General features: G+C 40.5%; 1 protein-coding gene across 4 annotated transcripts in view; it reads left to right on the forward strand.

Annotated features, from left to right (window-relative positions):
* The window catches only part of LOC132845834 (receptor-type tyrosine-protein phosphatase mu-like), a 192,439-nt gene that overhangs the window by 160,164 nt on the left and 19,054 nt on the right, over positions 1 to 13,221 (forward strand). For 3 of the 4 annotated variants that reach the window (XM_060870161.1, XM_060870171.1, XM_060870179.1), the window contains 3 exons: positions 1,250 to 1,337; positions 2,065 to 2,141; positions 5,342 to 5,378. In XM_060870161.1, coding sequence (XP_060726144.1) covers positions 1,250 to 1,337; positions 2,065 to 2,141; positions 5,342 to 5,378 — 202 coding nt within the window. Of the gene's footprint in view, positions 1 to 1,249; positions 1,338 to 2,064; positions 2,142 to 2,767; positions 2,834 to 5,341; positions 5,379 to 13,221 lie in introns of all 4 variants that reach the window. The other variant, XM_060870152.1, reaches the window with a different exon arrangement.

The following is a 13,221-nucleotide window of genomic DNA, read 5'->3' on the forward strand; positions in this document are numbered from 1 at the left end:
CATCAATCACGAGCATCTGTGAGAACATGTATGTGGAAGAAGGCAGATAGGTCTTTCCTCTGAGTGTGACACATTTAGGGGAGAGCTGGGCTGTGGGTGGAAATTAGCAAGTGACCAAGATTTTGTTCTGTGACTTTGGTCATAGTAAACGATTAAGAGCTGAAAATGTTACATCATATAAACATCATCGAAAGAATCCGGATGTGTTTTTTTTTTTATATATATATTCGTTTATTTTATTATTTAAAGATAAAATATTAATAAAGATTTTAAAGATATTATTATTATTATTATTATTATTATTATTATTATTATTTTAGAATATAGAATTAAGGTCTGTTGTCTGTCAAAAGCTCGACTCATATTTTCATTTTCTTACCAGCTACAGAATTGAAGTCTTCTTTGATCCATATCCCGATCACACTGCCATCTAGACACTGTAGAGAAGATATGCAGTGTATTAATGCAGTCATCATCCGCAGATAGAAAGCAGCTAATACTGCAGTCATAATGGAATGCAATCCGACTCTCTCTCTTTCACCGCTCCTAACGTATGTCACATTCAGAAGCACTGATCAACTTTTGCATTCCGTTTAATCTTCCGTAATCCTAATGAAGCAGGACTTTCAGTATGCACAAGCGTGGGCGGTGGCTGCTGCCCTGCTCCTGAGGGACTGAAGCAGGATAAATATTAATTTGCACCAGCTTTGGCCTTGTTTTCAGTGTTGATGTTGACGGTTGGAAATCATGTTTGCGCAGCATGGCATGGTCGGGGGCCCTGCACGTCCCTTCACAGCACGATCTGCTGAAATAAATTTTCATAATTTGGATTAATTGTGGCACAGCTGCTAAGATCAGAAAGATAATCTGCCGGTGCGAGGGTGCCCATTTTTTCCTCACTGTGTTTGGTAACCATTTGAGAGGCTGGTGAGTTTGCAGAGAGAGAGTCACTCGGGGAAGAACTTGGATGTGACACAGAGTAGCAAGTGTGGTAATGGGCTCTCGTTTTGACACGGCGCACGGTGCTTCCTGCCTTCCCCGCCACATGGTCTCATCAGATGTTCTAATGAACCTAATGCTTCCTCTCCCTCACTTCTCTTTCCCTCATGCTTCCTTTATTAAAGACACAGAGTCGGTTCTGCACTTGTGACTTTGTAAAGAGCTGACACAAGACTTCTCACATATGCCTCCTCTCCTTGTCCCTGTCTCTTCCCTCTCTTTCTGTTTCTGTCTCCTCGCCTTTTCTTAGAGCTTCTTTGAGGGACAGTCTGCACCGTGGGACTCGGCCAAGAAAGATGAGAACCGGATGAAGAATCGCTATGGAAACATTATCGCATGTGCGTATTAAAGAAAGCCCAGGTTGTCCCGGCATGGCGGAACATAATGCTACTCCTCAGACTCATTCCTTGCCCACATATCAGACAGGTTTCGCTTAGCAGGCAACGCATAGGTTGATCCATCAGCATAAAAGTGAGAGACATGCGCTCATAGCATGCCTGCGCCAACAGAACAGATGTACACTGCTGTATAGGGAGAAGCAGCGGATGTTCATATACAAAGATAGCATTTTATTAGGCTTCTCTTTATACCACAAATCTTTAAGTACTGATGACCTAATTAAAGCTCGGAAAAATCTGCAGTTCTCATAGTCTCCTGGCTATAAATGAGGCATATATATGCATAGTGCACTTCCTGTTGGCGTAAATAAGTGCAACAGATTTGAGGAAGGTAATTACAAATCTAGTTACGCATCTGCTTCATTCCTCCTTAATTATATATCATGCAGAACTGCTCATTATTTTCTTGCACCTACATGAAGAACTCTTTTCCCTCTTAGTTTTATAAAATAATATTCAAGGGCATTTAATATAAGGCATGTTGATTTAGTTTAAGTTATAGTGTGTATGTGTGTGTATCAATGTTTGTGAAGTTAATATGAAAGCTGGCTGAGAAATTATGGTGTTAATTCTCTCTCTCTCTCTCTCTCTCTCTCTCTCTCTCTCGCTCTGTGTGTGTGTGCATATGTGTAATACGAGATGTTTCTGGGTTTGTGTTTGTCTCTAGATGATCACTCCCGCGTGCGTCTGCAGAGCCTGGAGGGCGAGCAGAGCTCCGATTACATTAATGCTAATTACGTTGATGTGAGTACAGAAAGCAGCCAGCACCTCTATGCAAAGGTCACAGCACACACACACATACACACACACACACACACACACACACACACACAAAACACCTACAAAATAACCCACTGCAAGGGGAGGAGAAATAGGACAGAGGAAGACACACACACACACTGCACTCTCAGCATGCGCACAAAAGAAACAGGGCTGAGTACATGGTCACACACTCATGCATGTTCAGCAGAGGCCACACAGTACAAGACAGGGTCAGGGAGGAAGATGGTCACACTTTTACACATGCCTACACAGCAGTGTCCACACACACACACATACACACACGATCAGCAGAACACTTCAGGACAAGAGGGATTTAAAGACACAAACCAACAGAGGTCATACTGTTTTAAACACAAAACCACACCAGACAAATAAACAGACAAACACCACAAAGCACACACACATGCGTCCTTCTCTCTAAGACCTGTCTAACAAAACTACATCTACATTTTCATTTCAGCATTTTAATACACACCTACTTTATGAGGCATGACTCATGAAGATACCAAATAACGAGCACTAATTTGCATGTGCAATCGCATAAATTGTGCACACAGTTAATGAGATTTTTGTGTTATTCTCGACAGCTGCCACAAGTTCGGATCTCAAAAGAAACATCCGAAACCGAAACTCAAGTCTACCGCCAATTAAAGGCAATGAGACGTACCTAAGAAGTGTTGTGTAGACATTATCATGTGTTCTGTTTATGATGTATATGCAAATGAAAAGCAGTGAAAATGCTGTGTTTAAATGTTCATCACTGGAGTGAACGTCTAATATGAAATCGACTTCACATTGGTAATAATCCAAAGTTTTTTCATTTTGGCAAAAAGAACAGTTCTGTTTTGTTGGTGGAAATGGAATTGTGGCAATTGTAGCTGCCTTCCAGTTACAGTCACTGGTTTCTGTTTGTGTTTGTGTTGAAGGTGTGTAACTCACTGTATCTTTAATGCTCTCTTTTGGATCACTTACACTCTACACCTCTACTGACTAATGCCTACATAATGCGCACACACACACACACACACACACACACACACATTATATCCTGTGCCAGGGAAAGACACATTTTGGACAGGACAGAGCCAGCAATATGAAGTAAAAACCATGACGCAGGATCAAGCCTTAACAAAAATGACTAATATACAAAGCCTGTGTTTAACGTCATTGCTGGTTATTCCCACTTCTGCAGGTTTGACCCCGTCTGGCTCAGAAACTTTCACAGAAGGCAGGAGACTGGTTTAGTCACTATAGTGCTTTAGAAACTTGAATACTCAGGCAGGAAGAAACTCAAGTTCCTCAGTGACTCAATCTCAGTATATCACGAGCGCAGCAGTGACGACTGCATCCGGATCAGCCTGATTCATCAGACACACACTAAACTATGCCTCAATATAATCATATCAAATAGATATTGTAATTGACCACACTTCCTCTGAAGACGTTTCAATGATGTCATGGTAATCATGACTAATTCTTAAACCTTTGTATCCACCCACATTTTGCTGGTATATTGCGTTGCAGTTGCGGTGCAAAACAGACCATTCAGGTTATCTACAGTATATGCAGCAGACGATGGCATCCACTATGATAACATACACACATAGGAACACACTAAACCCCTATTCCGGTAACGAGGTGTCAGTACTGGGACAGAGACGTTTGAAGGCTAAACTACTGATACACTGGACACAAACAGCTAAACTAAGCTAACTAAAACTAATCTTGCCTAGGCCATCCTTCTGCAAATATCATGTCGTATAAGGAGCAGACACCCCATATCTGACACATACCTGTATATACAGCACGTTAAGCTGCACAACTCAGTACCCAAAATGTGCTTCTGTGTGTCTTAACTCAAAATGCTTAAGTGAAGGCCTCCATGAAGCCCAAGGCTTTTAATAGATAAGAATAAATACATATTAAAAAGAGCTGTTATTGAAAAAAGGCTTTGCTGGGGTACTTAGCCATGGCTCAGCTGAGCAGTGAATGGATAGAGCTTTTTTTATTTCTCTCCTCAGTAAAGAAGAAAGAAAAGGCTTTTAACATGTCTCTCGCAGCCCCTTCTGCTTAATAAAGCTTATTGATGGCACACTCACTCAACATTTATACAACTTCCGGACCATTCGTTTGCATTTGCTTTGTTTTAGCATGTCTTTCTTCCTGGAAGTGTGTTAAAAAAGAGATCTATAGTGTGAGTGGGGGAGAGTTTGTGTATCTGAGGCAGAGAGTTATTGAAAGTTGAACGCTTTTACTCTAACGGTCACCATCATAGTTTGTCGTTTACATTTACTTCGAAAGATCTCTCTGTAATGAACGCTCAGAAATCGGAACGCAACTTCATCAACAAGGGAGGAAGAAGGGAAGGGAATAAAGGGAAGAGGAAAGAGTGAGGGGTGGGAGGAATGGGGGATGTGGGGGTGGGGGGGGCTTTTACAAGTACCACTGTTGTGGTTTTAATCCAATGTTTCAGGGACCAGTGAACACGTGAAAGAACAAACAACCAAGTGCTTAGTGTTGAGTGAAAGAACAGCCATTAAAACACACACAGAGAAAGAGAGAGAGAGACAGACAGAGAGAGAGAGAGAGACAGAGAGAGAGAGAGAGACAGAGAGAGAGAGAGATTATATAGCTTATATACAGCTATACTTCCATCTACATATTCAACTTCATCTCTCTCTCTCTCTCTCTCTCTCTCTCTCTCTCTCTCTCTCACACACACACACACACACACACACGACAGCCTGAACATAATCACAAAACAATATAATTACTGATAATCCTTATATCACTCTTCTCTCAAGAATTAACCATTAATCCTCTCAAGTTTATTTGTCCAGTGTGAGGTTCTCTCTCTCTCTCTCTCTCTCTCTCTCTCTCTCTCTCTCTCTCTCTCTCTCTCTCTGTGTGTGTGTGCATATGTGTGTGTGTGTGTTAATGGGTTGTTGACAAATTGCAGAGTTTTCAGAGCTTTGTTTACTTTGTCTATTTATTTTCTTGCTTATCTGCACACTGCATGTTAACGCTCACTAGTCTCACACTCAGTAGAGTACTGAACTGATGTGTCCAACCTATTTGTTAACAACATGAACGAGGACACACCCTCTGTTCGAGTGTATAAAACGTACATAAAGCTGTTCTGTATTTCTCTTTAATTACAGGGCTACCACAGGCCAAATCACTACATTGCTACACAAGGTGAGAATTTATGATTGTTTTCCTGTGTGTTTGTGTCTGTGTATATAGAATAGTGCTATATGTGTGCCATGGGTTTGTTTGGCCTCACCAGCACATGGATGCCAGCTGCCATCTACATACATGACAATCCAACCACGGTACGGTCTGAATCTGAAACACTCACTCACTCATTTTCTACCACTTATCCGAAGTACCTCGGGTCACGGGGAGCCTGTGCCTATCTCAGGCGTCATCGGGCATCAAGGCAGGATACACCCTGGACGGAGTGCCAACCCATCGCAGGGCACACACACACTCTCATTCACTCACGCAATCACACACTACGGACAATTTTCCAGAGATGCCAATCAACCTATCATGCATGTCTTTGGACCGGGGGAGGAAACCGGAGTACCCGGAGGAAACCCCCGAGGCACGGGGAGAACATGCAAACTCCACACACACAAGGCGGAGACGGGAATCGAACTCCCAACCCTGGAGGTGTGAGACGAACGTGCTAACCACTAAGCCACCGTGCCCCCCTGAATCTGAAACATTTGACCTAAATTATGGAATGAATACATGAATACACAATTTTACTTTCATAGTGGTGCTTTGCATTACCATTATGACTAGCACCACAGACTTGAATCTCCCTCTTTAGTGAGAAAAGAAATCTTTAAGATTTCTGTTTCTGGCATTGACTTTTTTGTTGAATAGCCCATAATATCAGAAAGTCTGAGAAAACATTTCCTGTTCTGCGCTAATTCTGAGCAGTTATTTCTCTGGCTAGTTTCTGATTCGATAAGCTGCCTTCAGATAAATCATTTAAATAAATGCATGTGACTAGATACAGAATAGGATCTGCTACTCCCTGAACTGAAGCCAATAGTTTTTGAACACATGGGACGGTCCCTTAAACAGTCTTTGCACCTTTTTCAGGGATCATCAATAAATATAAGAAAGGTAAAATAACTAACCAACCGATAAGGGCAGTGCACACATCAGCTGTTTTATGCTGTGTCACAGGGTTAGGTAACACACACACACACACACACACACACACAGAGGAAAGTGCATCTGCCCTCTTCCACATACTGTACATGCCCAAAGAAACCAACTATTGTCTAGAGTCCCTGTGAATGAATGGCAGAGAGATAGTATACCGTCCCTCTCACTCAGAGTATAGCTAAATTTCTTCCCTTTGCCTCCTGTCCTTGATTACTTTGTCTTTTTGTTGGATCATTTGCTCTTTTTGGATTAGTATTTTTAGTAAGAATGAAATGAATGAAAGAATTCAGGTGACTGAAATAGTTTTCCCATTTGCAAATGCCCCATGCATGTCATTAGCAGTAATAACACTGACTGTGTTAGTTTTACAAGCAGTACAATTTCTTTTTTAGTCATATACACATGGTAGTCATTAAAGTTCTGTTACTAAGTGTGTCTGTGTGTGCATGTGTGTGTGTGTGTGTGTGTGTGTGAGAAAGAGAGATAGAGAGAGCACAATTAATCAGGCCTGAGTGTGAGCCAAGACAAGCCGAGCAGAATAATAAATAAAGGAATTAAGGCCTGCATGTTTGTCACTCTGTGCATCTGGCAACCGGAGAGCAGGCGCTCCGGCGAAGCCTGATGACCTCACAGGTTAAGTTAGTTAGAATCTAAATCATATCATTTTGAGCTGCAACAGGGCCGCCACGTGCGAAAAGTGTGTGTGTCTGGAATATGTCACATTCTCTAATGGCTTCCCAATCTGTCATCGAGGAGAAGGGAGTTGCATAAGTACCTGTTTATTAGAGCATCACATGCCTCATTCCTCCGTGTCTCAATTAAAACACACACTCAGCCCAGCGTAGCAGAGGAGCTAGCATATGAAAGGCATGCTCAGCAAAGCATCTCAGCCTAACATGGCAGCTCGCATACCCCATACTATACCCATACTCAGCTTCAGTGATGTGCGAAAATACAACAAAATGGAATTTTTGATAGATACATAATACAAAACACCCCATGTGTAAATTTTGTTTGGTGAAGATGCTGAAATCTTAATGTTATTGTTCAGGTGGATGATTCTTAACGATACGTCTTTCAGCGAGGGTAATAAAGCCTCAGTCAGCTATTTTTGTCTTTCTTTGCATTTCCATCGGCCAAATCTTAAAACACCAAATATGTTAACAAAGATACTCCTCGATGTTAAATGTTACTAACATTTGAACAAATTGGCGTGGTTTATTCCTTGTTTTCTTACTGTGAAATATTTTAAACATCTAGTCATGTTTTTTGCAAGATGCTGGAAAGAAACAAGTCACTTAACAAGTCCATTCCCTCCCTGACGAGTCAAAGGAGCTTGGAAGCTGATAGTGTTTAGTGTTCGCAGCACACGTGCCCACAGGAAAGCACCTCACTCTAGTAGAACTGCTCACATTTATGAAAGAAAAAAAGTCTTCCAGACGCTCGTCTCCACAGGATACTCAGCTGTTCTTTACAGTTTTGTCTCTGTTTTTGGAGCTCAGTTGTGTATCTGAAACTGATTTGTACATCTTTCTCTGTGGCATGTAAAGCCACCTGCCTCATGCATATATTCATAATGTCTGATGTTCTCCGTCTTGCATGTGTTTATCTTCTCTACAATGTTTCGTTCCCCATAATTTCCCTGCTACTTCATCCATCCTCTTCAGCTCACTCTGTCTCTGTACTGCTCTCTCTCCTGTCTCTTTTCCTTATCTCTTTTCCTCTCGCTCCTACCAAACACCACTTATTCTCTCTCCAGGACTGTCGGGACTGTAGCTGAGATTCTCTTCTTCCTCCATGGGGTTTGATCAGACAGTGACAGCCGGAGGGCTTTTCTCTGCTACCTCAGGCCTCTACCACCTTTTCTTTCTCTCTTCGTCTCAGTCTGTCCCCTCTACCACATTTCTGTCTGTCTTTCCTCCACTGTTTCCTTTACCGCTTTTTCTTCGATGTGATCTCATGCTGTCTCTTATCTGCATCCCTACTGCATCCCTACTGTGATTTATCCTGGGTTCTTCTGAAATCAGCCCACACGTGAGCTCCTCAAAAATAACAGAAAAAAAAAAAACAGGCCACAGGAAGCAGGTACTGAATCCGCTTCCATTTATAACAGTGGCCAGTAGTATGAGAACTGGAAAAACATTGTTATTCTCTTCGACCTCAAGTCTCTACATTATTGATCATCATCATCCTCACCTGGCAGCTACAGAGCTGACATAAGGGAGAGAAAAAAGAGAAAGGAAGAAAAGGAAGGAGTTGGTGGTGGTGGTGATGGTGATGGTGGTGATGGTGGTGGAGGGGAAGCGGGGTATCTGTCTCTTTGAGTTAGAAGAAAGTGGAAAGCCTTGCACAGACTGAGCCACAGGACAGGTGTGTGTGTGTGTGTGTGTTTGAAAGAAACACTGAGTTTTAGAACACATCTCCATTGTAAGGATATTATGTATGACTGCTGTCTCTGTTCAAAGACCTCTAAGATAAAAGACCATCACCTTGATATATAAAACCTTGACAGTTTTGCTAAATAGACAGGCAGGTGCAGACGTGAGGTCCTCGTCCTCATCAAGCATGCATTACAAATAGCTTTGGCTGCACACCCAGACAACCCGAGCACAGATACACTGACCAGCGAAGGGATGTCCAGCTGCAGCTCCACAGAGCAAGCCTCATACTGGGCATAAAATAAGTGTTATTATTTATTCCATAAATCGTTCATTTCTTTCAGAAATTGTTAATTAATGTTGTAATGTTCAAGTGACAACTTTTGTCTAATGTATGTTTCCATGTGTGATTAGTGAAGGCAGGACTGTGGGCAAGTGCTGTAAAAAATCCTAGCCAACGTCTGTAGGGTTCAATACACAAGAAACTAGAAACAAAATAGGATCATCTGAATGGTAAGATGGGAATTAAAAGGCAGTGGTGAAAAGCAGGAAGTAATATACACTAATTCTGATAAAGAAAGGTATGAATAGACAAGTTAATCGGGGACTAAACACAGAACAGATGGACACAAAAGCACCTAGAGCGAAGATTAATGACATATATGACAATGTTGTTTTGTCGAATGTTAATTAAATAGCTAATTATCACAAATACACTAAATAGAATAAAATCACCGGTCACTAATCACTGATCATTGTTCATTATTAATGACTAATCACTGATCACCACTGTTTACTAATGACTATGTGCCATAACCATAGGTTACCAATGACTAATCACCAGTATTTACTGATGACTAGTCACCATTGTTTGGTGATGACTAATCATTGTTGTTTGGTGATGACTAATCGTCATTATTTACTGATCACTAATCACCAGTGTTTTGTGATGGCTAGTCACCAGCATTTACTGATGACTAATCACCATTGTTTACTGATGACTAGTCACCATTGTGTGGTGATGACTAATCATCATTATTTACTCATCACTAATCACCAGTGTTTGGTGAGGACTAATCACATTGTTTGGTCATGTCTAATCATCATTGTTTTGTGATGAGTAATCACATTGTTTGGTGATGACTAATCATCATTGGTGATGACTAATCACATTGTTTGGTGGTCACTAATCACCAGTGTTTGGTGACGATTAATTACATTGTTTGGTGATGACTAATCATCATTATTTACTCATCACTAATCACCAGTGTTTGGTGACGACTAATCACATTGTTTGGTCATGTCTAATCATCATTGTTTTGTGATGAGTAATCACATTGTTTGGTGATGACTAATCATCATTGGTGATGACTAATCACATTGTTTGGTGGTCACTAATCACCAGTGTTTGGTGACAACTAATCACATTGCTTTGGTGACGACTAATCATCATTGTTTTGGTGATGACTAATCATCATTGTTTTGTGAATAGTAATCACCATTGTTTACTGATGACTCGTCACCATTGTTTGGTGATGACAAATCACCAATCATCACTGATTATTACTGACTAATTAGTGATCACAGCTGTTTACCAATTTTTTTTTTACCAATGACTAAAAACCAATCACAATCGTCTGCCACTGACTAACTTCCATTGTTTACCAATGACTAATCCCTGACTACACTTAATTACCACGAGCAATTATCATTGTTGGTTTCTACCTGTTTGCTGCAGCAAGACTTCTATATGAGAATATATAGGAAATGATAAATCTATCATGTTCTATTCTGACAAAAGTTTATTCTATCCTATTTTAGTCTCTTCTGTTCTGTCAGTTCTATCATTATATTTCCTAGTCTTCAAAAAATCGTCTATAGAATGTTTTGAATGCAAATATTTGTGACGATTCATGACTGAATACAGTTTGGTCTGTGATGTCATTCGGTGACATCTCTGCAAGCCACTTTTTTATTCTTTAGCTCCTTTCCACAGAAACCTGTTGGCAGCAATGCTATCCAGTTAACGATCACTACAGAGTGGCTCATACTGGTGGAGTCATATTGAGTAGCTAACGGTATTTAGGGTACTAGAGAATCGGCTGTTTATTTAATATTGATATTTGTTGAACATTTGCTAGTTTAAAGAATTTTTTTGCCATTTCTTTAATAGAAGTCATGCTGTTGGCTTATTTAAAATTGCCTCAGTGTGTTTTAACTAGCTAATACTATCAAAATTTCATTTTGAAAGCACTTCACATTGCAGTGAGGCCAACTTCCTGGGCGTCTATCTGACTTTATCGCACGATTAAATATTCTAACCTCATATTTCAGCTGTTTAAAGTAAAACAGAAGCAACAATGACCAGAACGACTGTTTAATGATGCTCTTTAATGATGCTCGGGAGTTTGGTGTAGGAGTGTGTATGCATGTGTGTGTGTTTGATGAATAAGTGAGTGTGTTAATGAGGCTTAGAGTGTGTGTGTGTGTGTGTGTGTGTGTGTGTCTGTCCAGGAGGTTCTGATAAACTGGCATCTGCTCTTGTAATCCCCTCCGGAGCCCAGGTCTCATCAATAACACAGGGTCACACACGCATGCAAACATATTCATCTGCTCTTCAGACTGTGTAGATGCACTTTAATGATGCCAGCTTTGGCACTAGGCTGCGGTTTGGGGGTCTCTTAAGCAGCTTGTGCAGACTGATATTAGACGGATGGATGGTGGAAAGAAGGAAAAGTCTCCCTCACCTTTATCTCACTCACTTTCAAAATCCTTCCCTCATGGCTGATTGTGGTTTGCTACTAGAGTTTTATCATTTACAGGTGAGGTGTGATAGTCCACAGGGGAAGGCAAAAGAGAGAGAGAGAGAGAGAGAGAGAGAGAGAGAGAGAGAGAGAGAGAGAGAGAGGAGGATGAGTGTGGCTAGCATGTAATATTAATGATAGCAGAAAGATGAGATGTTGTGTCTATCAAGCATTTTTACACTTGGCTGGTTATAGAGGGGTATCAGCACATTTTATATGGTGCTATACACAGACACACACACACACACACACACACACACACACAAATTCTCTCTCACCATCTATCTCTCTTTGAAATACACACTTCAGTAAAAGTGACATGCTGCTTGCAGGAATGACTGTCAGCAGCTCTTGACAGCTGGAGTTTCTGATACAGGAAGTGTGTTTGCATTTTTTTTTTTACTCCTTTTTTTTGCCACAAAATTAACACTTCAGCAAAAAGTTCTTATTTTTATTCCCCCTTGCCAAAACCGCTCACCTAAGGTTTACTGGGATGCATTTATTGTTTTCCTAACTGTAAAGTATTCCTGGTTTCACCTCACTCTGTAAATTACTGGAAACCTGCTGACCTTAACTCAATTTCTACATTGAATAATGAATCGCTTGACAAAGCAGTTTCACAAAAGTATCCTCAGACAACAGAAAACAAAAAGAGAATTATTAAAATTGGCAGAGAATTAGAAAATTGGCAGAGTTCAGAGGCATTTTAACTTAATTCAGATGGTGTTGTAGCATGTAGGACAAAAGCATGGCATGTAGGACAAAAGACCACATTAACAATAAGAGCTTTGAAATCCAAGCTCACAAAAAAAGTAGGCAGGTACAAATAAAAATAACTGTGGCAATGGAGATGAAAAAAAAATAGACATTTCTATTTCAGACAGCATTGCCAGGGATTCAGTTTGTTCCAGTTTTGGAATAAGGTTGTGAAAAAAAAGGCAAGTCCATAAGGCTAATTTTTTTGGGGATAGTTTAAAAGTTCTTATTACCAAGATCTTATTTTTGAGTGCAAATAACTGGAGTTACATCTAATCCGTTTCCATAAAAATAAGCTATTACAAACAAAAGGGAACGTACAGACAGTGTATTTGTGTACAGAATCATTTGTGTTTGAGCGAGAGGAAGATTATGTGATTAAGAGTGTTTTATGTCTGCACCAAGAGATCCCAAAAAAGTGTATTACAGATATCACAAATAAGAAGATCTGTGCTCTTTTCCTATGCAAAAAAAGATGATGTCATAGACCATTGTGAAACAAAACAACACTTTTTATTTTTTTATTAAGCACAAATACACCTAAAACTCTACAATATTTTCTAAACTTTAATATTCGACTATAATAACCTGATTAATGACCTCCACATTGGGCTTGGCCATGTAGTTGTTTGCAATATATTTGTTAGTAAAGCATTGTTTCGAGCTTTAGCTCTTGGACTTTGCATCAGCTTTTGTTTAGTGTGTTTGTGTGTGTGTGTGTGTGTGTGTGTGTGTGTGTGTGTGTGTGTGTTTGTGTGTGTGTTTGTCTCCTTGGCCTTGTCTCCCTTTCTGACTTCACATACTAAAAGTTTTACAAACTTTTAAAGTGTCTCTCTCTCTCTCTCTCTCTCTCTCTCTCTCTCTCTCTCTCTCTCTCTCTCTCTCTCTCTCTCTCTCTCTCTCTCTGCATGGCAC

Source organism: Tachysurus vachellii, chromosome 1, assembly GCF_030014155.1.
Source record: "Tachysurus vachellii isolate PV-2020 chromosome 1, HZAU_Pvac_v1, whole genome shotgun sequence".
Lineage (NCBI taxonomy): Eukaryota > Metazoa > Chordata > Actinopteri > Siluriformes > Bagridae > Tachysurus > Tachysurus vachellii.